This window comes from Hyperoodon ampullatus, assembly GCF_949752795.1.
Source record: "Hyperoodon ampullatus genome assembly, chromosome: 1".
In the NCBI taxonomy this organism is placed as follows: domain Eukaryota; kingdom Metazoa; phylum Chordata; class Mammalia; order Artiodactyla; family Ziphiidae; genus Hyperoodon; species Hyperoodon ampullatus.
This window is the reverse complement of record NC_136914.1, coordinates 125,793,002-125,818,406: the sequence shown is the minus strand read 5'-3', so window position 1 is coordinate 125,818,406 and position 25,405 is coordinate 125,793,002. Positions and strand designations below refer to the sequence as shown.

General features: G+C 53.7%; 1 protein-coding gene across 3 annotated transcripts in view; it reads left to right on the top strand.

The window, feature by feature from the left end:
• ZFYVE28 (zinc finger FYVE-type containing 28) overlaps positions 1-24,740 on the top strand; it is a gene marked incomplete at both ends in the record, with an annotated part of 113,422 nt that extends 88,682 nt beyond the window's left edge. For all 3 annotated transcript variants that reach the window (XM_079699998.1, XM_079699997.1, XM_079699999.1), the window contains 5 exons: positions 18,793-18,926; positions 20,495-20,611; positions 21,658-21,762; positions 23,939-24,042; positions 24,609-24,740. In XM_079699998.1, the coding sequence (XP_079556124.1) occupies positions 18,793-18,926; positions 20,495-20,611; positions 21,658-21,762; positions 23,939-24,042; positions 24,609-24,740 (592 nt within the window). The remainder of the gene's footprint in view (positions 1-18,792; positions 18,927-20,494; positions 20,612-21,657; positions 21,763-23,938; positions 24,043-24,608) is intronic.
• Between the last annotated feature and the right edge of the window lie 665 nt (positions 24,741-25,405).

Genomic DNA, 25,405 nt, shown 5'->3' with positions numbered 1-25,405 from the left:
CCCAGGTACCGCAAAAAAAAAAAAAAAGAGAACTTGGAATTAATGAGACGCTTGAAAAACAGATTAGGCCTAATGACTGTCATCAGATCAACCGTTCACGAGTGACGGGGCTCCCGCGGGGTGAGAGAGAAGCCAGGCTGAGTACCGGCTTGGGGTCAGAGGGCAGGGCTGGGTCTGGGGGTCCTGGGAGGGGTGCTGCCCTCCTCCTAGATGGGCCTCCCCAGTGTCCAGAGTCTTTCTAACTAAGTCACAGCTGGGTGTTGAGCTGCTGTGTTCTGGGCCGGGAGGACGGCTTGGCCGGGGCAGTGGCCACTGTTTTGGGCAGGGGGGCAGGTGCAGGGGCGCTGAGCCCAGCACCCAGGACAGCTCCTGGCCCGGCTCTCCCCCAGCGTACCCACCCCACCTCGTGATCCCACCCAGTGCCGGTCTTCAAGGCCCCTGGTCCCGGAGAAGATAAACTTGACTCCTGAGACGCAGAGTGCCGGCTGGGTGCAGGGCGGCTCCTTCAGCGAGCACCTGCCCTGGCAGTGACTTCACTGAGACCTGAATAGAGGGGCCCAGCTGCCAGGAAGAGCAGAGGGGGAAGAGGAGGTAGGGGTGGGGAACCCCAGAGAGCTTTGGAGGGCAGCAGGGCAGGTGATGTTTTTCTGGGAGGAAGGCCCAGCATCCGAGGTGGTAGCACGTAAGCACAGTGAGAACACAGTCTGGTATTTTAAAGTTGTTTTAAACAGCTTTATGGAAGTATAATTGTCATACGATAAACTGCAGCATATAAGAGTTCCAGTTCCTCCACAGCCTCGCCAGCCCTCAACGTGGTCAGGCTTCTTACCTTTAGCTGTTCCAGTGGTGTGAGTAGTGTCTCATTGCAGTTTTAATGTGCATTTCCTTAAGGACTCATGACACTGAGCACCTTTTCATGTGTTCACCTGCCATCGGCCTATACTCTTCAGTGAAGTGTCTATTCAGATCTTTTGCTGTTTCTTTTCATTGTGTTGTGTCCTTATTGAGTTTTGAGAGTTCTTTATTTATACTGTATACAAGTTCTGTATCAGATATATTATTTGCAGATCGTTTCTCCCAGTCTATGGCTTGTTTTTTCATTCTAAGAGTATCTTTTGAAGAGGAAAATTTCTTAATTTTGAGGAAGTCCAATGTATCCGTTTTTCTTTCATGGATTGTGATTTTGAAGTCATATCTAAGGGTTATTTTCATAACCTAAAGTCACAAAGATTTTTCTTGTTTCTTCTAAAAGTTTTATACTTTTAGGTCTATGATCCATTATGAGTTAATTTTGTATATGGTGTGAGGTATGGATCAAAGTTTTATTTTGTTTTTGCATAAGGATAGCCAATTATTCCAGTATCATTTGTTGAAGACTACCCTTTCTCCACTGAATTGCCTTTGCACCTTTGTCAAAAATCAGTTGACCATATATTTCTGTATTTTCTAGTCTGTTCAATTGATCTGTTTGTCTATATTGACACCAACATCACACTGTCTTGATTATGGTAGCTTTATAAGGAGCCTTAAAGTCAGGTAATATAAATCTACAACTTAGTTCCTTTTTTTCAAAGTTGTTTTGGCTCTTCTGGGTCCTTTGTGTTTCACATGAATTTTAGAACTAGGTTGTCAATTTCTACCAAAAAAATAAAAAATAAAAAAGCCTGCTAGGACTTTGCTTGGAATTGTGTAATCTATAGATCAACTAGGGAAAAATTAACACTTTAGTAATACTGAATCTTCAAATTCATGAACACAGTATATTTCTCCATTTATTTAGGTCTTTAATTTCTCTCAGCAAAGTTTTATAGTTTGTGTTGTTGAGGTCTTGCACATCTTTTGCCAGATTTATCCCTAAGTATTTTATATTTTTGATGCTATTGTAAATGGTATTGCTTTATAATTTCAGTTTCCAATTGTTCATTGCTTATATAGAGATACTTGATTCTTGTATATTGATCTTATCTCCTGCAACCTTGCTAAACTCAGTTTATTAGATATGGTAGTTTTTATGAAGATTTCATCAGAGTTTCTACACAGATGTTGTCATCTGTGAATAAAGCCAGTTTTATGTCTCCTTTCTAATTAGATGTCTTTTACTTTTTTTTCTTGCATTTTTGCACTGGGGAGGACCTCCAAGTACAACATTGAACAGAAGAGTTGACACAGGACATTTTTGCCCTGTTCCTGCTCTCAGAGGGAAAGCATTCAGTATCTACCGTTAAGTGTGATGTTGGCTGTAGGATGTTTATAGATGCCCTTTTTCAGGTTCAGGAAGTTCTATTCCCGGTTTGCTGGACTTTTCTCAAGTACTTTTTCTGAATCTTTTGGGATTGTCGTATAGTTTTAATTTTTTAGTCTGTTAATGTGATAAATTACATTGATTGATATTCAGGTGTTAAGCCATTGCATTCCTGGGATTAACCTTACTTGGTCACTAGGTATTTTCCTTTTTATGTATTGTTGGCTTCAATTTGCTAAAATGTTGTTAAGGATTTTGCATCTGATTGTGAGGAATGTTAGGCAGTACTTTTCTTTTTTTTGTAAATGTCCTTTTAAGGTTTGGGTATCAGAGTAATGCTGAGATCCTCAAATGAGTTGGGAAACATTCCTGCTTATTCAATTTTCCAGAAGATTTTTTGTATAAGTGGTATTATTTCTGACTTAAATATTAGGTAGAATTCATCAGTGAAGCCATCTGGGCCTGGAGTTTTCTTTATGGAAAGGTTTTTAACTGCAATTTCAATTTCTTTACTAGATATAGGTGGTGGGTGTCAGCAGCTGCTTTGGGGCCCTGCCCAGCTCTGCTATACCCCCCACCCCCTTGAGCCCTGGCAACATTGTAGCCTCATGAGTGGACAAAGCTGGAAGAGGCAGATGTGCCAGGGACTGGTAGACACGTAGGACCTGCCAGGGCAGCTGTGGGATCCATGGAGGGGTCGCCATAGCAACACAGGAGGCCACCTGCTAGGGCTGCCACCCTCCAGTCACATGGCACCATTGCATCAGGCCCTCCCCAGCCCTGGAGGAGGAGTTGCCCCTTGTCTCACAGACCCACCTCTGGGGGGGGGGTGTGTGGCCAGCGGATGAGATGGACCTGGGAGCCGCTGGCTCTCCCTGCCTCCGGACTCCAGGGGGACCAGCCTGAGTGGCCTTCCTCCTCTGAGCACAGCCTGTGGCCTGTGACAGGGGAAGTGGCTCTGACGGAGCCCAGGTCCACCCTGCTGGCTGAGGCCATGCCATCAGTCAGTTGCCAGGCCAGGATGGCTCAGAGAGGACAGCAGTCACCAGGCAGGGTGTCTGCTGTCTGTCCTCCCCGTCTGGGGAAGCCGCAGGTTCCCAGAACTTCCTCAGCCCTCAGGGCTCTGCAGAGTGTCCCTGGTGACGAGGGGTGGCTGCGGCTCCCTGGCTGTTCCCCACAAGTGTCGCAGGGAATGTTCCTTCTGGATCACCACAGTGATGACCAGAGACTCCAGGTGGTCACAGTGGGACGTGTGCCCACAGACCAGCCTGGGGCAGACCTCGGGCACTCCTGGACTGGGCCCTGCTTGATGCCCAGCTCCTGCATGACCTTCTGGGGCTGGCCTCTTGGACCACGGTGGTGGTGGGAGCCTGTGGCCCTGAGGCCACTCCCCCACCCCCAGCCTCACAGCTGGCACCCCCGGCCCTTTGCAGAGGCTGTGATTAGCCCCGCGTTACAGACCCAGGGCCACACAGCACAAGGCAGACACGCGCACCCACCATCCCACCCCCACTGTGAGTCCTTCTCCAGAGGACCGTGGGTGGTGGTACTGTTTTCCCATTTTACAGACAAGTAAACGGTGGTTCTGGGAGGTTACATTCTCCTGCCTAGACAGCAGGGGACTGATGCCCGAAGGCCCTCAGCCTGAGCTGTCTGACCTCTCCTAACTTCCCAGCCCCACCCTGGGAGCCCTCCCCACGGCAGGGCCTCCCCTCCCTGCCACCAGCCCAGGGCCCATCAAGGGCAGGTGCACCCAGCTAGGGCCTCATGTGCCCCCACCCCCAACCCCGTAGCAGGTGCTCACCTGACTTCACAGACAGGGGCCTGACCTCCTCAGAGCCAGGCCCTCTTCCAGGCTCCCGGTTAGTTTTCCTGAGCGCTGGCCCTGGGGCCAGGATGGGAGCCGGGGAGGCAGAAGCCCTTGCCCCTGGGGAGGGAGGCCGGTACTTCTCGGATGCTGTGATCAGCAGCTCTGTGGGGAAGTGGGCCCTGAGGCCAGAATCTGCGAGAAATGCCCCACCCGGGGACAGGCAGGGCTACGGGAGCGTGTGCAGTGGACAAGCACTGCACCAGGAAGGTGGCGGGAAGGTGGGGAGGCAGGGCGCCGTGAGGGTTCCGGTTCTGCAGGGCTCGCAGGCAGCGGAACCAGGTCGGAACTTATAGGTGGCAGGCGCCGGGTGGGGCTGCCCAAGGCTGGGGAGGCCGAGTCCTCGGGCACTATGGGCCCCATGTGCGGGGCAGCTGGGGTCTTCATGGACTTATAGACTGTAGAGTCACACCTCTTGCCAGGCCGTGCTTCCTCCCCCAGGAAGCCTTCCCTGCTGCCTGGTGACTGTCCCCAGCTGGCATAGGCACTGGTGTGATTCTGATGACACTATGCTTCTGTCTCCCCAGATGGGAGCCCTGATGGTTCTGCGCAGGGCAGGAGCCTGTGGGCTTAGACAGAGGTGGGCAGGAGACAGTCTGGAGAACACAAAGGATGCTTGTTCCCTCCAACCGGCTCATCTCACGGGACATCCGTGGTCGTGCTGCTTAACTAGAGGAAACGGGAAATGAGCTAGTTTTCAGTGTCTTGTTTATATTTAGTATTTGGAACCAAACTGCAGTCTTTGCTGTTGTCCTTCAGTGATCTCCCTGGGGGCCTCAGAGGTCCTGCTGACCTTGTGGAATGGGAACAGCAGCTGTGAGGGCCCCAGGGAGGGGAGGCAGGGGGGTGGGCTGCACCCCGAGCGCCACGGGATCCCACAGTGCAGATCTGTGTGTGACGGTGCCTTGTTAAAACCCTGTGTTGTTGTTTTGGCTGTGGACTCACTGCTCTATTTCCTTAATCTCCAGTCTTGTGGGAATCCAGTGGGAAAGTACTGCAGCTTCCGGAGCATTTGTCTTAGGCCAGGCACGTCCGCTTTCAACGCACTGTCCCTAGTCCTTGCCATGTGGGTGTAATTATTCCCCCCCTTTTTTTTTACATCTTTATTGGAGTATAATTGCTTTACAATGGTGTGTTAGTTTGTTTTATAACAAAGTGAATCAGTTATACATATACATATGTTCCCATATCTCTTCCCTTTTGTGTCTCCCTCCCTCCCACCCTCCCAATCCCACCCCTCTAGGTTGTCACAAAGCACCGAGCTGATCTCCCTGTGCTATGTGGCTGCTTCTCACTATCTATCTACCTTACGTTTGGTAGTGTATATATGTCCATGCCACTCTCTCGCTTTGTCACAGCTTACCCTTCCCCCTCCCCATATCCTCAAGTCCATTCTCAAGTAGGTCTGTGTCTTTATTCCTGTCTTACCCCTAGGTTCTTCATGACATTTTTTTTTTTAAAATTCCATATATATGTGTTAGCATACGGTATTTGTCTTTCTCTTTATTCCCATTTTATAGAAGAAAATGATGAGGCCTGAAACCATCCCTCGAGGGACAGCATGTGAATGAGACCCCGGTGTGCACGAGTGCGGCACGTGGAGACCACTGCTGTTCCTGTGGTCACGGGAGCCTGAGCGTGTGTGCTCTCGTGTCACACTCGTCTCCACACCCACACGTGCCCCGACGGCTGTGCAGCCCTCCACCCTTAGGGGCCTGCCCACTCTCTCTCTGTGTGCATGTCACTGTCCTGGCCCCCACCTTGTGGCCACAGGGACTGACCAGTGAGGACCAGGCTCCTTCCCTGGGCCTCCCAGGGGCCTGGTGGGGGACCCCAGTGGTGCAGGCCACTGGCTGCCCTCCCCTCCCCAGGACAGATGGCGCTGGCCCGCGGGGAGGAGATGGCTGAGGGCACAGCTCTGCTCAGTAAGTGGATGGTCCAGCCTGACAAGCTACAATGTTTTCCCATAACAACGGTCACTCTTTAGCATGTAACACACCTGGGATTTCATTTAAAGTCCTTTTTGGGACTTCCCTGGTGATCCAGTGGTTAAGTCTCCGCACTTCCATGGCAGGGGGCGCAGGTTCAATCCCTGGTCAGGGAACTAAGATCCCACAAGCCACACAGAGTGGGCACCCCCCGCCAGAAAAAACCTTTTCACTTTTAAAACATGACAGGATTCATTTTTAAAGGAATGCACAGATAATATGCAAATAAATTATATCTTCTAAAAATATGAGCTCTAGCGCAATGTGTCTAGAAGTGGGTTTGAAAAGCACCGTAGAACCAGGTCTGGTTACAGGTAGGCGGGGCTGGAATATGTGAACTTGAGGTTGCAGCTGGTCCTCAAATGAGATGAAAGTCAGGGCTTATCTGGGCAGAATACGTACTGGGTCGCTCTTAGGGATGGTGAGCCCTTGGGGTTGTCCTTGTGAGCCCCATGGTCTCTGCTCGGAACTTTGGGGAAGATGCAGCTGTGATCTTCTGGGAGGCTGTCATCACGGTTCTGACCAGCCCCCACCCCCCTGCCAGTTCAGGGCCCACTGGCTGAGGGGAGACCCGGGCGGGGAAGGGCCGTCTCACTCCCAGAGACCCCTGAAGGTGCCCCATCCGTAAATTACGTCAGTGTGCCCGCTTCTTTGGACACTTTGTCACTCGGGCCCCCTCGCTGTGGCCTCACACTCCCCCACCAGCGCTCGGGCACCGAGGCGTCCGCGATGGGCCCGCCCTTCAGACGTGGTCGTCCTTGTCCTCACTGCACCCACCAGCGATTATTTTACTGCCTGTTCTGGGCCTGAGCAGCAGGGTCTGGGCCACGTCACCCCTTGGGTCACCCAGCGGGTGAGGGATGGACTCAGGACTGGACCACAGCCTCCCCTCTGGACTGTTGTCCTGTGGTCCCATACAGAGCACTACACACTGGGCGGCTTCAACAGCAGAGATGTATAGTCTCACAGTCCTGGAGGCCGGAAGCCAAGCTGCGGGCTGAGCTGCACCCCTGCTGGAAGCTCTAGGGGATGGTCCTTCGTCACCTCTTCTGGCTCCTGGCGGCTCCGGCTGTTCCTGGGCTCGTGGCTGCGTCACACCAGTCTCTTCATCATTCTCGCGTAGCAGCCTCCCTGATTCTGTCTTCTCCCCTTTCCCTTGTCAGGATGCTTGTCATTGGGTTTAGGGCCACCCAGATAATTCAGGATGATCTCATTTCAAGATCCTTAATTTACTTACATCTGAAAAGGCCTTTTTTCTAAATAAGGTCACGGTCACAGGTCCTGGGGATTTGATGTGGACATGTCTTTTGTGGGGGCGCCCTCGCGAGGAGTCGTTCCGTCAGACACATTTTCTGGATGCAGCAGGAGAGGAGGAGAACGTAGAGACAGAAACCTCCAAAGCTGTGAGGCTTCAGGAGGCCCTGCGGGTTGATTTTTTCCTGAGTCCGCTTAGCACTCGATCACAGGAGAAAGCCTTTATTCCCACAGACAGCCCGCACCTGGTTTTCCTCTGCGTCTAAGGAATTTGTGCCATGTGTTCAGTGGATACAGATTGGAAGGCTCGCGGGGTGTGGGGTGGGATGTCTTTGATGCTGGGCGCAGAGCAGTGAACAGACAGACAGAAGTCGCTGCGTGGCCGGCCCCGCGTTCTCCGGAGCGAGACCGCTAGTCGGCACACACGTGCTGCGTCAGGGAGACAAGCGCCCCAGGAGCAGTAACGCAGGGTGGGGGAAGGAAGTGGAGGTTGTTGGTGGCCAAGGAAAGCATCTCTGTTAGAGGATGCTGGGATGGATCAAAAGAATGGGGGCCTCTGGGGGTGTCCAGACAAAGGCATTCTGGGCCTAGCGATGTCCATGCAATGCCCTGTGGCCGTAGCGCGCTTGTCTTGTCTGTGACAGCGAGGGGCACGGCTGAGAGGCGCCTACAAGCAGAGAGTGGGAGAGGAGGTTGACAGAGAGAGGTCCAGAGCACGCTGGGCCCCTCGAGCCTCAGGAAGGCTTTCTGGCTTTTACTCCAAGTAATCTGGGAAGCAGGGAGTGAGACGTGTCTGCAGAGGAGGGGTATGGTCTGAATTTCGGTTGAGAAGGTTTTCTGTCCGGGGCCTGTGGGGTCTTGGTAGGAGCTGCAGCTCCTGTGGCAGCCCCTGACAGGGTCAGGGGAGTTGTGCCTGGCGGGTCCTAGGTGCTGGGCTCCCCGCCAGGGGCCGCCCCGTGTGCACACCGCACCGGTGGGGGGGTGCTCTGTAGCAGCCCTGGGGCCTGGCCTCTGAACAGCTCCCCCTCTGGCGTTCAGTCCAGGTCTGTGGTCAGAAGCGAAGCCCCAGGCTGCCTCGGCCTTCCCCACCCTCAGGCCCTGCTCAGAGGTGAACACGCCCGCACCCCCAGAGTCCCCAGGCTGCCTGGACCCCCAGCAGCCCTCATCAGCCTCCTGCCTCGGCTGGGGTGGGGACAGGCCCCGGCAGATGGTGGCAGGTGTGGAGACCGGGCATCTCCCTGTAGATGTGAGCGCCCCTCTGTGTTTAGCTTGCGTGGTGGCCACTAGAGTCCTGTGCCTGCCATTGGTCAGCAGTGGGGGTGGCTCTGAGACCAGCCCCTGTCCCCCAGCACCACCCTGCAGTGCCCTGAGAGGGTGTCTGGGTGGCGGCCACACTTCCTCCTGCTGCTCCACAGGACCTGGGCTCTGGTGTGGCGACTTGCACACACTCAGGTGAGCCCCGGGGATGCCCCGAGCCTCCCAAGACAGGAGCTGTTACTGGACGTACCCGCCAGTTCAGTCTTCTCTGCACCAAAGTGGTTTCATTTTGCTTTCAGTCCTGACTCAGTGTGCCAGCCTCCACTTGGTCACTCAGTTACAACATCTGCCCAGTTGTATTAGTCAGCCATGCTGCATAACAAATTACCACACACTTAGTGGCTTCTGACAGCACCCGTTCATCATTTCACAGTGTCGGTGGGTCAGGTGTCTGGTGTGGCGAGATGGGCTCTCGGCTCAGTCTCACCAGCCAGGTGTCGGCCAGGCTGCGTTCCCACCTAGAGCTGTCGGTGTTTCTGTTGGCCGTCCCTTGGTGAGAAGAGACTGAAACAGCCCCTTTGGGTTGTTTCCTGGGTCGGCGCCAGCCCTCCTGGTCCCAGTCATTTCTTCTTGTTCTCTTGTTCTCTCTGTGGACCTGAGCCGTGTGCTGTGGTCTCCTTGGGGAGAGGGCTTTATCCTTCCTCCCCCTCCCTCCCAGCCTGTGCTCACCCCAAGGGGACGTTGCACTGGAGTAAGTTGTCTTCCTTCCAAACGCAGAGCCACTCATTAAAACCACTAGAAGAAAGACCTTGCAAGTGGCTGGAGAGTAGAGGAAGCAGGGAGATCTGGTCTGTTCACAATAAATTAGCATATTTGCTGCCCCAAAGATATATGTGCTGACACCCCCTGGGCAGCCTGGGCCTGTCAGCTTTGTGCCATCACGTTTGTATTCGTTTGTAGGGTTGCTGTAACAAAGTACTACAAACTGGGGGGTAAACCATAAAAATTGATTGTCTCAGTTCTGGAGGCCAGAAGTCCTGGATCAGGGTGTCAGCGGGGTGGTTCCTTTTGAGGCCATGAGGGAGGATCTGTCCAGGCCTCTGCCCTCTCACTTCTGATGGATGCCAGCAATCCTTGGGGCCCCTTGGCTTGTAGATGCTAAGCTCTGATCTCTGCCTTTTCTTTACATGTCATTCTCCCTCTGTGTGCACCTGTGTCCAAAGTTCTCATTTTTTGAAGGACACCAGTCATATTGGATTAGGACCCACCCTAATGACCTCATCTTAACTAATTACATCTGCAGTGACTCTATATCCCGATAAAGCCACGTTCTGAGGTGCTGGGGGTTAGCACTTCAACATGTGAATTTGGGGAGGCACAATTCAACCCATATCAGCACACACATACACCTCCCTGCTAAATCGTCACCATACTAGGATGAATGGACGGATGGATCGATGGATGCATAGATGGATACATGGATGATTGGGTAGATGGTTGGATGGATGGATGGATGGATGGGTCGATGGATAGATGAATGGGTGGGTGGTTGGGTAGATAGATGGACAGATGGATGGATAGATGGATGGATGTGTTTCGTAAGAAGGAGCTAGCAGGGCCAAAGTTGGCTCATTAGAATTGGTATGTGGTTGTGCAAATGTCCAGACTTTCCATTTCCCCACATCCAAGCATAAACCTTGCTTCTGGATTCCATCAGTCCCTCTTGTTCCTCCTTGTTTTTCTCTTACTTAGGCCTTTACAAAAGGTTTCAAAGGCTCACAGATTCATCCATGTGATGTCATAGCCAGAAAAACCTTGTGATGCTATTAGTTTTTCCAAGTTGTATTATCTCTTATTTCACAGACCCCTAGAACTTCAAAATGACAAAATCCTTTTCCCGTCTAAAGGCCATTTTTTCTACTCTGACCATGGAATCAGATACTTCTCCATGTGTGCCTTTCGAGGATGCCCTTTGGAAAGTTTGCCACTATGCCGTGCCCTGACATGGACCGTGGCCAAAGACACAGGCTGGACAAAACCTTTGGTATTAATGTAACTTTAGAATTGCATTGTCTTTTGCTACTAGAAAATTGACACTTCCTAGTAATTCAAACCTAAGTGGAGTTGTTACGGGGAATATGTGTTGCCTTCAATAAAAGAGAGTGGCAGGAAACAGAATCCAGTTGGGCATCGGTCACAGAAGGTGCTGGATTTTTCGACATCCAGGTGACCATGCAGATTTGAAGTTGAGTGCCTAGGTAGATATGGCTGGTGACGGGAGCTCAGACTGCTTGGTGAGGCAGAGGAAGCCCTTGGCAGGTGGGCGCCCCTCACGCCTTCACCCTAGCCTCTCTCGCCCACTTTCCCTCTGCGTCTCAAGTTCCGGCCATGTCTCACCCTCACTGTTCCTGCCTTCACCATAGACCTGGACCAATGGGCGCCAGCCAGCCTCTCAGCTCTGTCTTGTTAAAGCGTGTGGCTCCCCCACTAGACTGGGCTCTTGGGGGCCACACACAGGGTCTGATTCATCCTTGGGCCCCTCTTCCATGTTCCCAGCCTGCTGTGTAGCAGCTGCCCATGGAGGACCAGCACCCTTCCAAAAGGGTGGCCCTGGGCAGTGTTCCTGGGGCCCCTGGTGCCCAAACAATGCCCATCTATGTGGCCCCTAGGACTGGGCTGACCCGGCCGGGCCCCAAGCTCGGGCCCCAAGCTCAGGCCCCAGGTGACATTCCAGGCCCCACCCCCAGTGTTCTGTTCTTTTGCTCCCAGTGGCCCTTCCAAGCCCAGCTGGGTTGCCCGTGGGCAGCACCTTGTTGGTTCTTCTGCCTAGGACCAGGCTCCTTATAGAGCCTCTGGCTCTCTTTCCATCCACACCCGCCCCCAACACACACACACACAGACACACACACACACACACACGCCCCACTCTGCAGAGCAGCAGGAGAGGGCTTGAGGGCTTGGGGTTGAGACCATGGTTGCGATCTGACCCACCCACCACCTGTGGGCCAGCCTCAGTCTCAGTCTGCTGGGAGGGTTCATTGCTCTTTTAAGGCACAACATGAACCGCAGGCTTCATAGCTCTCAACTCTCAGCTGACAGTCAGGGCCCTTCCCCTGGTTTCTTGCAGGCGAGCTGCCTGCCAGCCGCAGCACCTTGTCCAGAAAGGCTTCCTCACTTTCAGGGCTTTATCTGAGGGGCAGGGGCTGCGGGGCTGAGCCCCAGAGCATGCGTTCCCTCCACTAAGAAACAAACTCTGTGCCTCAGGAGGGCTGTGGGCGCTGCCTCTCCTCAGCCTAACGGTTATTCTTCTGGTCGTAGAAGTAATACTCAATCTTAGAAGATGCTCAGAAAATAATCCATCGTCCTACTATTCAAATAAATGTAATGTTAATGCTTTGCCTTGACTATATTTCCCCAAATCTCATTTATGTACATATGATAGCTCTAATTTTTAAAATGCTACCTTTTTATTTAATATTTTAGAACTTCCAGCATCATTAACTGTCCTTCGTGGAAACTGTATGACTGAGCTAATTTACTGAATCAACCCACTATTGACGGGCATTTAGCTTGAGCTCTTTCTTGAATATGAGTTCTCTAGATGATTACAAGGAAAACATCCTTTTATTCTTTTTAAAGTGTACAATTCAGTGGTTTTTAGCATATTCACAGAGTTGCGCAACTGCCACCAGTATCTAATCTCAACATTTTCATCACCCCATAAAGAAACCCCAAACATTCTCCCCTCCCTTCTGCCACTGGCAACCATTAATCTACTTTCTTTCTCTTGGGTTCGCCTAGACTTTTCTAGACTTTTTAAAGAAATGGAATCATACAATAAGTGACCTTTGTAACTGGCTTCCGTCACATAGCCTAATGCTTTCGAGGTTCATCCACGCTGTAGCACCTGTCAATACTTTCTATGGCCAAAAATGAATCCCATGTGTGGCTAGACCACATTTTGTTTATCCCTTTATTTATGACTGACATTTGGGTTGCTTCCATTGTTTGGCTAGTATGTATGAACATTCACGTACAAATTTTTGTGTGAATCTATGTTTCAGTTCTCTTGGGTAGATACCTTGAAGTGGAATTGCTGGGTCACATGGCACGAGGAACTGCTGAACTGTTTTCCAGAGTTCCGGTAGCATTTCAGATTCTCACCAGGGATGTACAAGGTTCCAATTTCTCCATATCTTCATCCACACTTGCTATTTTCTGTTTTCTTTTTAAACTCTTATAGTTATCGTAATGGACATAAAATAGCACATTATCATTTTAATTTGCATTTCCTAAATGACTAATGATGGCATCTTTTCATGTGTTTACTGGCCATTTGTATATCTTCTTTGGAAAAATGTCTTTTCAAATCCGTTGTCCATTCTTTAGTTGGGTTATTTATTTTTTTATTGTTGAGTTGCAAGAGTTTTCTGTATTCCAGATACTATACCCTTGACAGATACATGATTTGCAAAAATTTTCTCACATTCTGTGGGGTTTTTCACTTTCTTGAAGGTACCTTTTGAAGCACAGAAGTTTTTAATTTTAATTTTTGTGTGAATATGTGTTTCAGTTCTCTTGGGTAGATACCTCAGAGTGGAGTTGCTGTGTCATACTGTTTGAGGAACTGCTGAATAAGATATTTGGTTTTGGTTGCTGTGTTTTTGGTTTCACACCTAAGAAACTGTTGCCTAATCCAAGACCACAAAGATTCCTGTTCTTTTCTAAGAATTTTTAAGAATTATTTTAAAGAATTTAAAATTCTAAGTTTAAGAATTTTAGAATAGATACAGGCCTTTGATCTATTTGAGTCAATTTTTGTATATGGTATAAGGTAAGGTCTAACTTCATTCTTTTGTGTGTGGAAATGCAGTTCTCCCAGAAAAAAAAATTTTTATTGAAGTATAATTGATTTACAATATTGTATTAGTTTCAGGTTGTACGACATAGAAATTCAATATTTTTATAGATTATATTCCATTTAAAGTTATTCTAAAATACTGGCTGTATTCGCTGTGCTGTTACAATATGTCCTTGTAGCTTATTTATTTTATACTTAATAGTTTGTACCTCTTAATCCCCTATCCCTATCATGCCCCTCCCTCCTTCCCTCTCCCCAGTGGTGACCACTAGTGTGTTCTCTATATCCATGAGTCTCCTTCTGTTTTGTTATATTCATTTGTTTGTTTTATTTTTTAGATTTCTACATGTAAGTGATAACAAATAGTATTTGTCTTTCTCTGTCTGACTAATTTCACTTAGCATAATACTGTCCACGTCCATCCATGTTGTTGGAATTGACAAATCTTCATTCTTTTTTATGGCTAAGTAATATTCCATTGTATGTATATACCACATCTTCTTTATCCATTCATCTGTTGATTGACATTTAGGTTGCTTCCATGTCTTGGCTATTGTGAATAATGCTGCTATGGACATTGGGGTGCATGTATCTTTTCTGTTTTCATTTTCTTTAGATATATACCCAGGAGTGGAATTGCTGGATCATATGGTAGTTCTATTCTTAGTTTTTTGAGGGACCTTCCATACTGTTTTCCAAAGTGGCTGCACCAATTTACATTCCCACCAACAGTGTGGGAGGGTTCCCATTTGTCGACATCCTCAGCAACACTTGTTATTTTTGGTCTTTTTGATTATGGTCATTTGATGGGTGGGAGGTGATATCTCGTGGTTTCGATTTGCATTTCTCTGATGATTAGCGAAGTTGAGCATCTTTTCATGTGCTTTTCATCTGTATGTATTCTTTGGAAAAATGTCTATTCGGGTCTTCTGCCCACTTTTTTTTTTTTTTTTTTTTTTTGTGGTACGCGGGCCTCTCACCGCCGTAGCCTCTCCCGTCACGGAGCACAGACTCCGGACACGCAGGCTCAGAGCCCATGGCCCACGGGGCCAGCCGCTCCGTGGCATGCGGGATCCTCCCAGACTGGGGCACAAACCCGCGTCCCCTGCATTGGCAGGCGGACTCCCAACCACTGCGCCACCAGGGAAGCCCTCTGCCCACTTTTTAATCTGTTTTTTAAAAATTTTTTTTTTGAGTTTTATGAGCTGTTTCTATATTTTGGATATTAACCCCTTATTGGTCATATCTTTTTCAAATATTTTCTCCCATTCAGTAGGTTATCTTTTCATTTGGTTGATGGTTTCCTTTGCTGTTGCAAAAGCTTTTAAGTTTAATTAGGTCCCATTTGTTTATTTTTGCTTTTGTTTCCTTTGCCTTGGGAGACAGATCCAAAAAAAAATATTGCTATGGCTTATGTCAGAAAGTGTTCTGCCGGTGTCTTCTTCTAGGAGTTTTATAGTTTCCAGTTTTCCATTTAGGTCTTTAATTCATTTTGAGTTTATTTTTATATGTGGTGTGAAACAAATGTTCTAATTTCATCCCTTTACATGCAGCTTCCAGTTTTCCCAGCAGCACTTATTGGAGAGACGGTCTTTCTCTATCTCAGCACCATTTTTTGCAGAGACCCTTCTTTCCTCATTGGATGATCTTGGCACCTCTTTTGAAAATCAGTTGCCCACAAATGTGTGGGTTTATTTCTGGACTCGCAGTTCTCTTCCATCGTCATGTGTCCTATGCCAGTGCCTCAGTCTTATTTACTGGCATTTCATACTAAAGTCCACGTCATGAATGTGAGTCCTCCAACTTGTTTGTTTCTTTTTCAAGATTGTTTTGGCTGTTCTGAGTCCTTGCATTTCCATATGAATTTTAGGATCAGCTTGTCAACTTCTGCATGGAAAAAGAAAAGGCGGCTGATATTTTGATACAGATTGCATTGAACTTATTGACCAATTTGGGGAGTATTGCCATCTTAATGATATTAAGTCCTCAACCATGAACATACGATGTCTTTCCATTTATTTAGGTCTAATTTATTTCAGTGACATTTTGTAGTTTTCTGTGTGTAACTCTTGCACTTTTTTGTTAAGCTTATTCCAAATATTTAAATCTTTTTGATGCTATTGCAAATAGGGTTGTTTCTTAATTTCATTTTCAGCTTGTTTATTGCTACTATATCTTAATATAATTGGGTCTTTAACAGTAACTGCTTTATTGATATATAGTATATATACCATTCAGTTCACCCTTTAAAAGTGTATAATTTTTGCTGTACACCTGAAACTAACACAACATTGTAAATCAACTATACTTCAATTTTTTAATTATTAAAAATATGTACTATAAAAGTGTATAATTTAATGGTTTTTAGCATGTATTCACTCTTAACCTGTTGTATTGATGCCAAATCCATCAGCTCTCTTTGCTACTTAGACTTTTCAGTTCCCTTTCCTCTGCTCTCCCCTGTCCTAAATCTTTTTTTCCCCTACTTTTTAATTTTGGCAAAATACGTATAACATAAATTTTACTATTTTAACCATATTTAAGTGTACAATTCAGTGGCATTGTACACATTCACAATGTGGTATAACTACCACCACTCTTTATTTCCAGAACTTTTCATCATCCCAAACTGAAACTCTGTCCCCATTAAAGCCCCCTTTCCCAGCACCCGGAGCACCCGGCACCCACCATCTGCTTTCTGTCTCTGTGAATGTGACTCCTCCAGGGATCTCACATAAGTGGAGTCACACAGTGTTTGTCCTTTTGTAACCGGCTTCTGTCACTGGGCATAATGTCCTACAGGTTCATCCGTATGGTAGCTGGTGTCAGAATTTTCTTCCTTTTCAAGGCTGGATAATATTCCATTGTATGGAGGGACCACATTTTGTTTATCCATCATCTGTTGATGGGCACTTGGGTTGTTTCCCCTTTGGGCTCTTGTGAATAATGCTGCAGCGAATATTGTGTATAAATATTTGCTTGGGCTCCTGCTTTCCAATCTTTTGGGTGAGGCTGTGAACTGAGACTGGGGGTGTTGATGGAAGTTGACACCCTGGACAGTGATGGTCCATCCCCTTTCCTTACTCAGCTCCCAGGACAGGGGCCGCCAAGTCCACACCCCCCAGGCAGAAAGTCAGGGGCTTCGTCTCTGGAAACCTGGCAGGTGGTCTGGGAGGGCAGAGATGTAGATCATCACGAGGGTCCCAGCCTCGCCCTCAGCCTCCCACCACTCCTCCACGTTCTGGTGAAATAGTACTTATAAGGGCACTTCCCTGGTGGCGCAGTGGTTGGGAATCCGCATGCCAATGCAGAGACACGGGTTCAAGCCCTGGTCTGGGAGGATCCCACATGGCATGGAGTAGTTGGCCCCTGCGCCACAGCTGCTGAGCCTGCGCTCTGGGACCTGCGAGCCACAACTGCTGAGCCCGCATGCCACAACTGCTGGGGCCCGTGCGCCTGGAGCTTGTGCTCTGCAACAAGAGAGGCCGCCGCGGTGAGGGGCCCGCGTGCAGCAACAAAGACCCAATGCAGCCAAAAATAAATAAATAAAATAAATAAATTTTTTAAAAAAAGAAATATTACTTATAAGCCAATGTTCACGTCGCTAGGGTGTGCCAGTCAGACGTGCACTCGTGCATCTCCGCTTGGCTGAGCAGGGGGAGCCCATGAAGCCAGTCTGGGGCCCTCTCCAGCCCCAGCGCCCCCTGCACTGAATTCTCAGGCGCGTCACATCTCCGAGCTTCCTGATGGTTTGACACCAAGGGACGTGACCCTAAGTGAGACATCGGGCGGCTGTGTGCGTCTCTCTGCCGTGTCAGCGAGGGTCGTCCACGTCCCCAAGGGGCCAGGGCTGCTCACCCCCTACGATCAGGAGGGCCATGGCGTGACAAGATGACAGTGGATTCTCCTCCTCCATCACTGGTGGATTTTACTGGAACTTCCAGAACTGCCCTGAAGATTCTGCCACGTTTGCAGTTGCACAGAGCAGGGTCTTGGGTGTGTGCCGACCATGGCCCCTGGGCTGAGGAGTGTGCCAGCTTCACTGAGATGGTGCCAGAGCACCTCCCCAAAGTCATCCACCAATTTACACTCCCACCAGTGATGCGAGGGCGTCCGCTATTCCAGCCATGCCAGGAGGCCACTCCAGGGCCTCTCTCTGACAGGGGTCTCTGCATTTGAGGCAGGCATGAAAAAACCCAACTCTCCCACAGAAAAGCAGAAACAGAGATAGTGCAGGCCACTGAGGGCAACTTTTAAAAAATTATAATGAGGGACTTCCCTGATGGTCCAGTGGTTAAGACTCCACCCTTCCACTGCAGGGGGCACGGGTTCAATCCCTGGTCGGGGAACTAAGATCCTGCATGCCTTGCAGCGCAGCCAAAAAAAAAAAAAATCAGAAAAAAAAATTATAATTAATGTTTCTAGATAGATAAAATATTTCACATCCATGAAACAACAGAGAGAACAGGAAATTAAAAACCTGGTAGCAAAAATGTCAAGAGGAAAGTCGGAGAAAAAAAGAGGAAATTTCCCAGAAAGTGGGACAAAACGGCCCATAGAAATAGAAGATGGGAGATAAATAATTTAAGAACAGGACAGTCAGTGGACGCCCTAACAGTCTAGGCTCAACTGCGGCCACTACTTAAGGCCGCAGGGTGACCCCTGAACAGCAGAGCTAGCAGCACCTGCAGCAGGACCCCTGGGCTGTGGGAAGGGAAGTGCATGGTGGGGACGAAGGACGGGTCTTAGTAAAAGGAGCACCACGACCTGGGGGCTTAAAATAGCAGAAATCTCTTCTCTCACAGGCCGGAGGCCAGAAATCTGAAATCTGACAGGGCTGCCCCCGCTCCGGAGGCTCTGGGGGAGGGTCCTTCCTGCGTCTTCCAGCTTCTGGTGGCTCCAGGCACCCCGAGGCTTGTGGTCACATCACCCTGATCTCTGTATTGTGGTCACTTCGCCTCCTCCCCTCCCCCGTGTGTCTGTGTCTCCTCTTCCATCTCCCACAAAGACATTTGTCCTTAGCTTAGGGCCACCAGATAATCCATGATGTCTCCTCTCAAGATCCTTACCTTGACTGCAGCTGCAAAGACTTTTCTTCCAAACAGGTCCTGCTGGCAGGTGCAGGGGTTGGGGTGTGGACACATCTTTTGGGGGCCCATCAGCCCACTGCAGAGGGTGTGAGTAGGGGCAGTGACTCTCCCACAGGAAGAACTCAGCACGTGGCGTTAGCCCCAGTGCGCTCCCGCAATGAGGGGGCCTCCGGGCAGAGATTTTGCCTTCCCTCGCCCCTCCACCTGTGCTCCTTTTTTCCTTCTCTGCACAGCGGCTTCACAGCTGGCTCCTGCCCCTCAGACGAGATGGGGCCGGAAGCAGGCCCCGTGGCCATCAGAGAGAAGATCCGGTCCCGGTTCCACGGCAGCCACGACCTGATCCACCGCCTGTTTGTCTGCATTTCAGGTGCCACTTCTGGGCCTGGGGCGGGGTGTGGGCTTGGGGACACACGGGGGCAGGGGGGCATGCTTTAGGGGAGCGGCTGGCCCAGGTGCGGGAGGTTCCCCACTGATGCTGGGTTGCTGGGGTGTCGGCCCTGCCTGGGGCCTTCTTCACCGCGTCACTTCATCGTTCGCCTGCGAGCCCTGCCACGAGCCCGGCCCGGTAAAGATGCGGGCGTCGTGCTTCGCCAGGCCCTCCCGTGGTGGGTGGAGGACCCCATTCTGGTCCCAGTGGCCCCTCGCCGCCCACACAGGGAGACTGTTCAATTTGTAGGTCAGAGTTCATTGTGCGTCCTGTCCCGACTGATGTTGCTTCCTTTCCTCTCTTGGGGTGGCAGACAATGGGGATGATGACTGTTTTGTCTCCCTGGGGAGTTCAGTGAGGGGAGTGAGCACAAATGGTGTCTTCTTAGCAGCGCTTTCCCTAGGTTTGTGTGTTCTGAATAGCTGCCGCATTATCATGGTTTAAAAGTATGACAAGTGTGCAGTGAAGTCCGCCCTCTGGGCCTCCTGCCTGCCCTTCCCCGACACCTCCCCGGGGCAGCCGGGTTCAGACAGTGCCCGTCCTGCAGCCCAGCTCCCCTGGCCTGGAGTTTCCGCGGCACTCCCGGGCCCCCGGGTGGAGGGGCAGCCACGGGGCAGCCTGTGGACTGGCGGATGCTGCAGAGTCAGGGTCATGATTCCCCGGGGTCACTCCGCACTGCTGAGGGCCCCTCAGGCACAGCCCCCAGCCAGGCCAGGTGGGGGCACGAGGACCTCAGAGTGACTCTGAGCTTCGGTTCAGACATCTGCCGGAATCCACTACACGGGTTTGTTTAGAGGTCTGGGGAACATCATGCCAGCTGGTACTCAACACGGCCGCTGGCACGCAAGGAAGCCCCCGGAAGCACTGGCCACGGTATCAGTGCAGTGATGGGTCCCGGGGCGCCCATGTGCTGCTGGGATGTGCACGGTCACTCCCTGGCTTTGCTGTTAACGGCAGCCCCTCGTGCCCATGAAGAGCTAGCAGTGCTCTTCACTGAGAAGGGCCGAGTCCACCTAATTGAGGGACAGAGGAAACCTCTGCAGGTGAGGGTGGGAGAAGCCTTGTCCTGCCAGGGAGCAGGGGGCGGCTGGCGGGGGGTGCCGAGGAGCCGGCGCTGGGCCCCATGTCTGGGCAGGGTCCACCCTCGGCCCCCCAGCCACGTGGAACCTCACTGCATCCCCGCAGTCGAGGTGGCCGTGAGGGGAAGGTGCTGCCATGTGGGTGGGCACAGTTGGGGGCTCTGGGGTCGTCCCTCAGTGAGGGGCCAGGATAAAAGCATGAAGGTGAATAACTGACCCCTGGGGGAGGGCTGCTGGGTAGTTTGCCCCCCTCCACCACCTTCCCTTGACTCCTGAGCTTTTGCTTCTGCCAAAGGAGCTGTCACGGGGGCGGGGCAGCCTCTTCTCGCGCCCACTCACCCGAGGACATGTTGGTCTCTGACCACGAGTCCTGGCTGGGTTCACCAGCTGCCAGCACCTAACCCCCCCTCCTCGGGCGTCCTCACCCAGGCGTGGCCGACCAGCTGCAGACCAACTACGCCAGCGACCTCAGAAGTATTCTCAAGACCCTCTTCCAGGTCATGGCCACCAAGCCGGAAACGGACGACAAGGAAAAGCTAAAGAAGGGTGAGTGCCAGCTCGGGACAGGCTCTGAAGCCTAGGCTGACCGTCGTGCCCACCGCCCCCTGGATGTGGGGGGCCTGTGGAAATCTGCACCCCCAGACCTGGCATGGCACTGCCACCCGCCTTTTGTGGGCAGAGGAGCACAGGCCCCGGATACCCTGAGAGGTGGGCTTGGGGACGCATGGGGGTCACAGCCCCATGTGCCCACGCCCCAGCCAGGCCACCCCACTTCCGACAGCTGACGGGCCTGGAGACGGGACATGGAAGCGGTACACTGTCACTTCTACCAAACTCTGTCTGTCAGAGCAGCCAGAGGCCAGCCCAGAGCCAAGGAGGGGACGTGGGTGCCCTGCTCGGGGGAGTGGCCGTCTGTGAGCTGCCTCACATACTCACACACGCATGCACACACACACGCACACAGAACAGAGTTACTTGGTGAGGGAGCAGGTGTCAGGCAGGGAATGCTAAGGCACAGGGAGCTTGGCCCCTGGCTCCCTGGAAGGAGGTGGCAGGGTCCGAGCGTGGGGAAGGGGCCCGGCCCCTGCTCTCCCACCCTCTGCTGGGCTGAGGCTCCCATTCTGGGCGAGTGGCCTCTCATCATAGGGGCTTCTGCTCAAGAATGTCTGGACACACAGGGCAGCCGGCCCAGCCCTGGAGGGCACGTCCTCGCCCACAGGGAGGAGAAGTCTGTACTGTGTGTCGACCCAGCTGTGCCCCCCAGGGTCCACACCACTGGACCACACTGCCCCCATCTGCCAGGGAATTCTGGGCGGGGCTGCCTTCTGGGGCTGCCTTCTTGCTCTGCAAGCAAGGACGGTGGGCCCTGGGGCCAGGGGCCCACAGGCAGAACCAGCTGCACACCTGAGGGCACTTGGACGGAAAGGCCTCCCGTGGGGTCAGCATCCAGCCTGCAGGGACGGTGGGTGAGGGCTGCGGTGACCACTCCGCATGCAGGACTGTGGGTTGTTCGGGGGTTACTCCCTGCTGGCGGCACCTCCCAGGGACAAGCGGTGGCCCATTGACCCCAGCGGCCACCCTCTCTCTTCTAGTCACCCAGACCCTGCGGAGCGCGGCCTTGGAGGACTGCGCTCTGTGCCAGGAGACCCTGTCATCCTCCGAACTCGCAGCCAAGACCCGAGATGGAGACTTGGAAGGTGCGTGAGGTGCCGGGAGCCGGGGGCCAATGCACTGCGTGCTGAGCAGAGAGCAGTAGCCCTGTCTGGATGTTTCCACCGCTCTGCCCTGGACTGCAGGCTTGGGGCGGGCAGCGCTCCTCCAGCAGGGGCCCCTCCCCAGAAGCCTAGACGTGCCGCTTCCCAGGGGGTGCAGCCTCTTACTCCAGCTTCCCTCCTGGGTTCCCAGGTTGGGCACAGGTCTTCTGAGCCGCCGCCACCTAACCTCAGGCCCGTTACTGAACATCTCAGCCTGGGGGGCAGGGGGAGGGCGTGAGGAGCAAGGAGATGCTGGGGTCCAGGCTGTTGGCCACAGCTGGAAGTGGCTGGTCCCAGGCCACAGGCACACTGCCGACCCCCCAGCGTTCACCTGCCCCGCAGGAAAGGCCTCCCGTAGAGGCCTGCTCCCCCATTAGCCCGGAGGTCGGCCGGCTGCAGGCCCGGTGGCTTGGCAGTCAGGGAAGGAGCGTCCAAGGTGGGCTGGGGGCACTGGCAACAGACCTGTGGGGAGGGGGCCGCCCAAGGCCTTTGGAAGGGGCCGGAGGCCTGGAGAGGTGCTCAGACGGGCGGCGGCAGATGGGCCTGAGCGAGTGTCGAATGCGACCGGAGCTGAGAAGGAGGCGGCTAGCCCCGGTGTGCCTGGCCGGTGGCGCTGGTCCCGGCTCAGGGCCTCCCTCGCACTGCCTGGTGACCCGGGTGTGCAGTGGCGCTGCCTTGGCCGGGATCCCCTGGGGGCAGCCGCACAAGCTTCCCTGCTTCCTAAACGCCCCGAGCCCTGGTCTTCTCTACCCTCCTGTGAAAATCGCACACGGTGCCATAAATAGAACGCCCGCCGGGAACTCGGAACCCCCTGCTCGAGGAGCGTGCAGGTGGTGAACTGCGAGGTCTGGAGGGGCCCAGCCCACAGCCAGGGCCATGTCCCCCCATGGGCCGCCAGTCCAGCCCCCTCCTGGGAGTGGCTCGCAGGGCAGGGCCTGGACCCAGCAAGTCCTCAGGACCCTCACCATCCTCCTCGGGCGGGGGTCTCGACTTGTGTGTTGGAGCTGGCCTCTTGGCCCGGCGTGGCCCCGGAGCTGCCGGGTGCCGTCCAGGGCGTCACTGGGGCCAGCCAAGGATTTCACACGGGGGCGGGGGCAGGTGGCAAGCATGAGAAGCCATCTCCCTGCAGTCGGGGGTGAGCTGATGGGGTCTAGAGCAGAAGCGGGAGAGCTGGGTGGGAGGGGTCGGGGGGAGGGGCGGTTCTGTGTGCAGGCAGGGGAGGGGCAGGTTCTCAGGTGCAGGTTGGTGAGGAGAGGGGGCGAGAGGGAGGCGAGGAGACCCCAGTCTCTGGTGGGCGGGCGGCCTTGCTGAGTTCCCTTGGGGGTTGTGTGAGAGTGGACGGGAGACCCCTGAGCCCACGCTGTGGCCCCAGGGAGCCGTCCAGTTGTTCGCTTCCCCTCTGGGCGGCGGTACTGGGCTCGGGGTTGGTACGCAGTGGGCATTTTATGTCTGGGGTGGGAAGAAAGGCATGTCCCCCCATGCAAGATGGCTTCTCCCAGCGCCGTCACACACCCTCCCACCCAAATTCTGAGCAGATGCCCAGAGGCTTCCCCCAGTGATCGCCTGGAGAAGTGACATGGGACAGGCCCACAGGCAGCTGCCGGGCTGCACAGGTGTCAGAAGAGGCCAGGGCCAGCCTCGGGCTCTATGAGACGCCCTCAGCACCCTCTCCTCAAGAACCCAAGAAGAGCTCTGGGGTGGGCGGGGCTGATTGACGGAGGGGTCCACAGAGGGGGCTGATTTCTTCATTTCTCAGCCCCCGTTTTTGCCCAAGGGCCCTGCCAGGTTGGGTGCCGGCTGGGAGAGGGTTGTCCGGGTGGACGCTCCCTACCCATGCCCCGAGTCCTGGGGCGAGGTGCAGGCATCAGCTGGGGTCCGATCGATGAGCATGGCCGACAGCTGCAAAGACTGACCCGTCCGTGGGACACCGTCAGTTTCCTGAAACCACAGCCGGTACCGAGCCTCAGGGAGGACCAGAAGGGGGACTGGGGGACAGGCTGCCCCACTGAAGGCTCCTGCACACCCGCCAGCCTCCAACCCCCACCCCAGACACCGGTCCCCACTGCTGCCACCGCACGGGCCCCTCTGGCTGACATGTCCCCCCCTGTCGTTGTCATAGACCCGCCCGAGTGGGTCCCGGACGAGGCCTGCGGCTTCTGCACCGCATGCAAAGCCCCCTTCACCGTCATCCGCAGGAAGCACCACTGCCGGAGCTGTGGGAAGGTAGGTGGGGCGGCCAAGGTCGTCTCGCGGCCCCTTGGGCTGTTGCTGCGGGCATCCCAGGGGCCGTCACAGACGTGGCGCCTAGGTCCGGGAGTCCGGACCGATGCCCCGGGGTCCTTGTGCAGACACCCCTGAGCCCTGGGCCCTGCTCTGCCTTGGCACAGGGTGTGGACTCCAGGCACTCCGCCCACTGGGTGCGATGGTGCAGTGCCCAGTCCCGGCCACTTCAGACCTGGGGACGGGGAGGGGATGGAGGGTCTGAGTAGGAGCCTGTGGCAGCCTGGGTATGGGGCCAGGACCCCCTCCGTCGGCCCAGCCTCCTGGCCAAGACCTGCGCCAGGTTTTCCTGAAGGTTCCAGCCCCACAGGGGGGCCGGGAGACACCCACCCGCACGCCTGGGCTGCTCTGGGTGGGAGGAAGGGCAGGAAAGCCAGCGGCGCCTGGGGCTCCGACCCTGTCCTTGCTGCGCGCCCCTGAGAGGCCAAGGTCAGGAAGGGGTGAGGCGCAGGGGCTGCTGGGAGCCCTGCCCAGCCCACTGGCCCCACCTCCCACCCCTCGCCTTCCAGATCTTCTGCTCCCGCTGCTCTTCACACTCAGCGCCGCTGCCCCGCTATGGGCAGGTGAAGCCCGTCCGTGTGTGCACGCACTGCTACATGTTCCACGTCACGCCCTTCTACAGCGACAAGGCAGGCATCTGACATGGTGCCCCAAGCCCGCGAGGGCCCCAAAGGACGCCAGGGAGGAGGTGCCGAGGAGGAGGCCTCCGGCCATGGGAGGGTCTTCACCGCATTTCATCCAGCTGCCGCCACCACCGCTGCCAGGGCTGCAGGCCGCCCTGACTTCCAGAACGTCCAGGGCCTCCGTCCCACCCGCCCTGGCCTCCGCACCCGTGGGGACCTCAGGCCAGCCGCAGGGGCCAAGAGGAGGTCACTTCAGCCAGTGGGGGGACCTGGGGGTGCCAGGCGGCTGCCTGGGCAGGGTGGGCTTTCCTACTGCCCATCTGCCTGCCCCCCTGCCCTGCTGAGATGCGGCCTTGAGGCTGAACTGTAGCAGAAGGTCCGCCCTGGAAGGGGAAAGTGGGGATGGTGTCTGAGCTCAGGGCAGCCTCGGCCCCTGGGGCTGAGTCTGGGGAGATGGTGGACACCTTTGGGGGGTGGCGGGGGGCGGGTCCTGGGTCACTGCAGGGCTTCCCCACATGCTGGCCAAACCAGGAAGACTAGGCTGTCCTTTCTCTCTCCAGGGCCCTGAGCCCACAGCTGCCCATCCCCTGCTCCCCTCAGGACCTTGTCTCAACAACATGAGTCTCATTTCTTGTCGGAGAGGGGACTTGCAGAAGCAGGCCTGGTGGTCCTCTGCGCAAGCA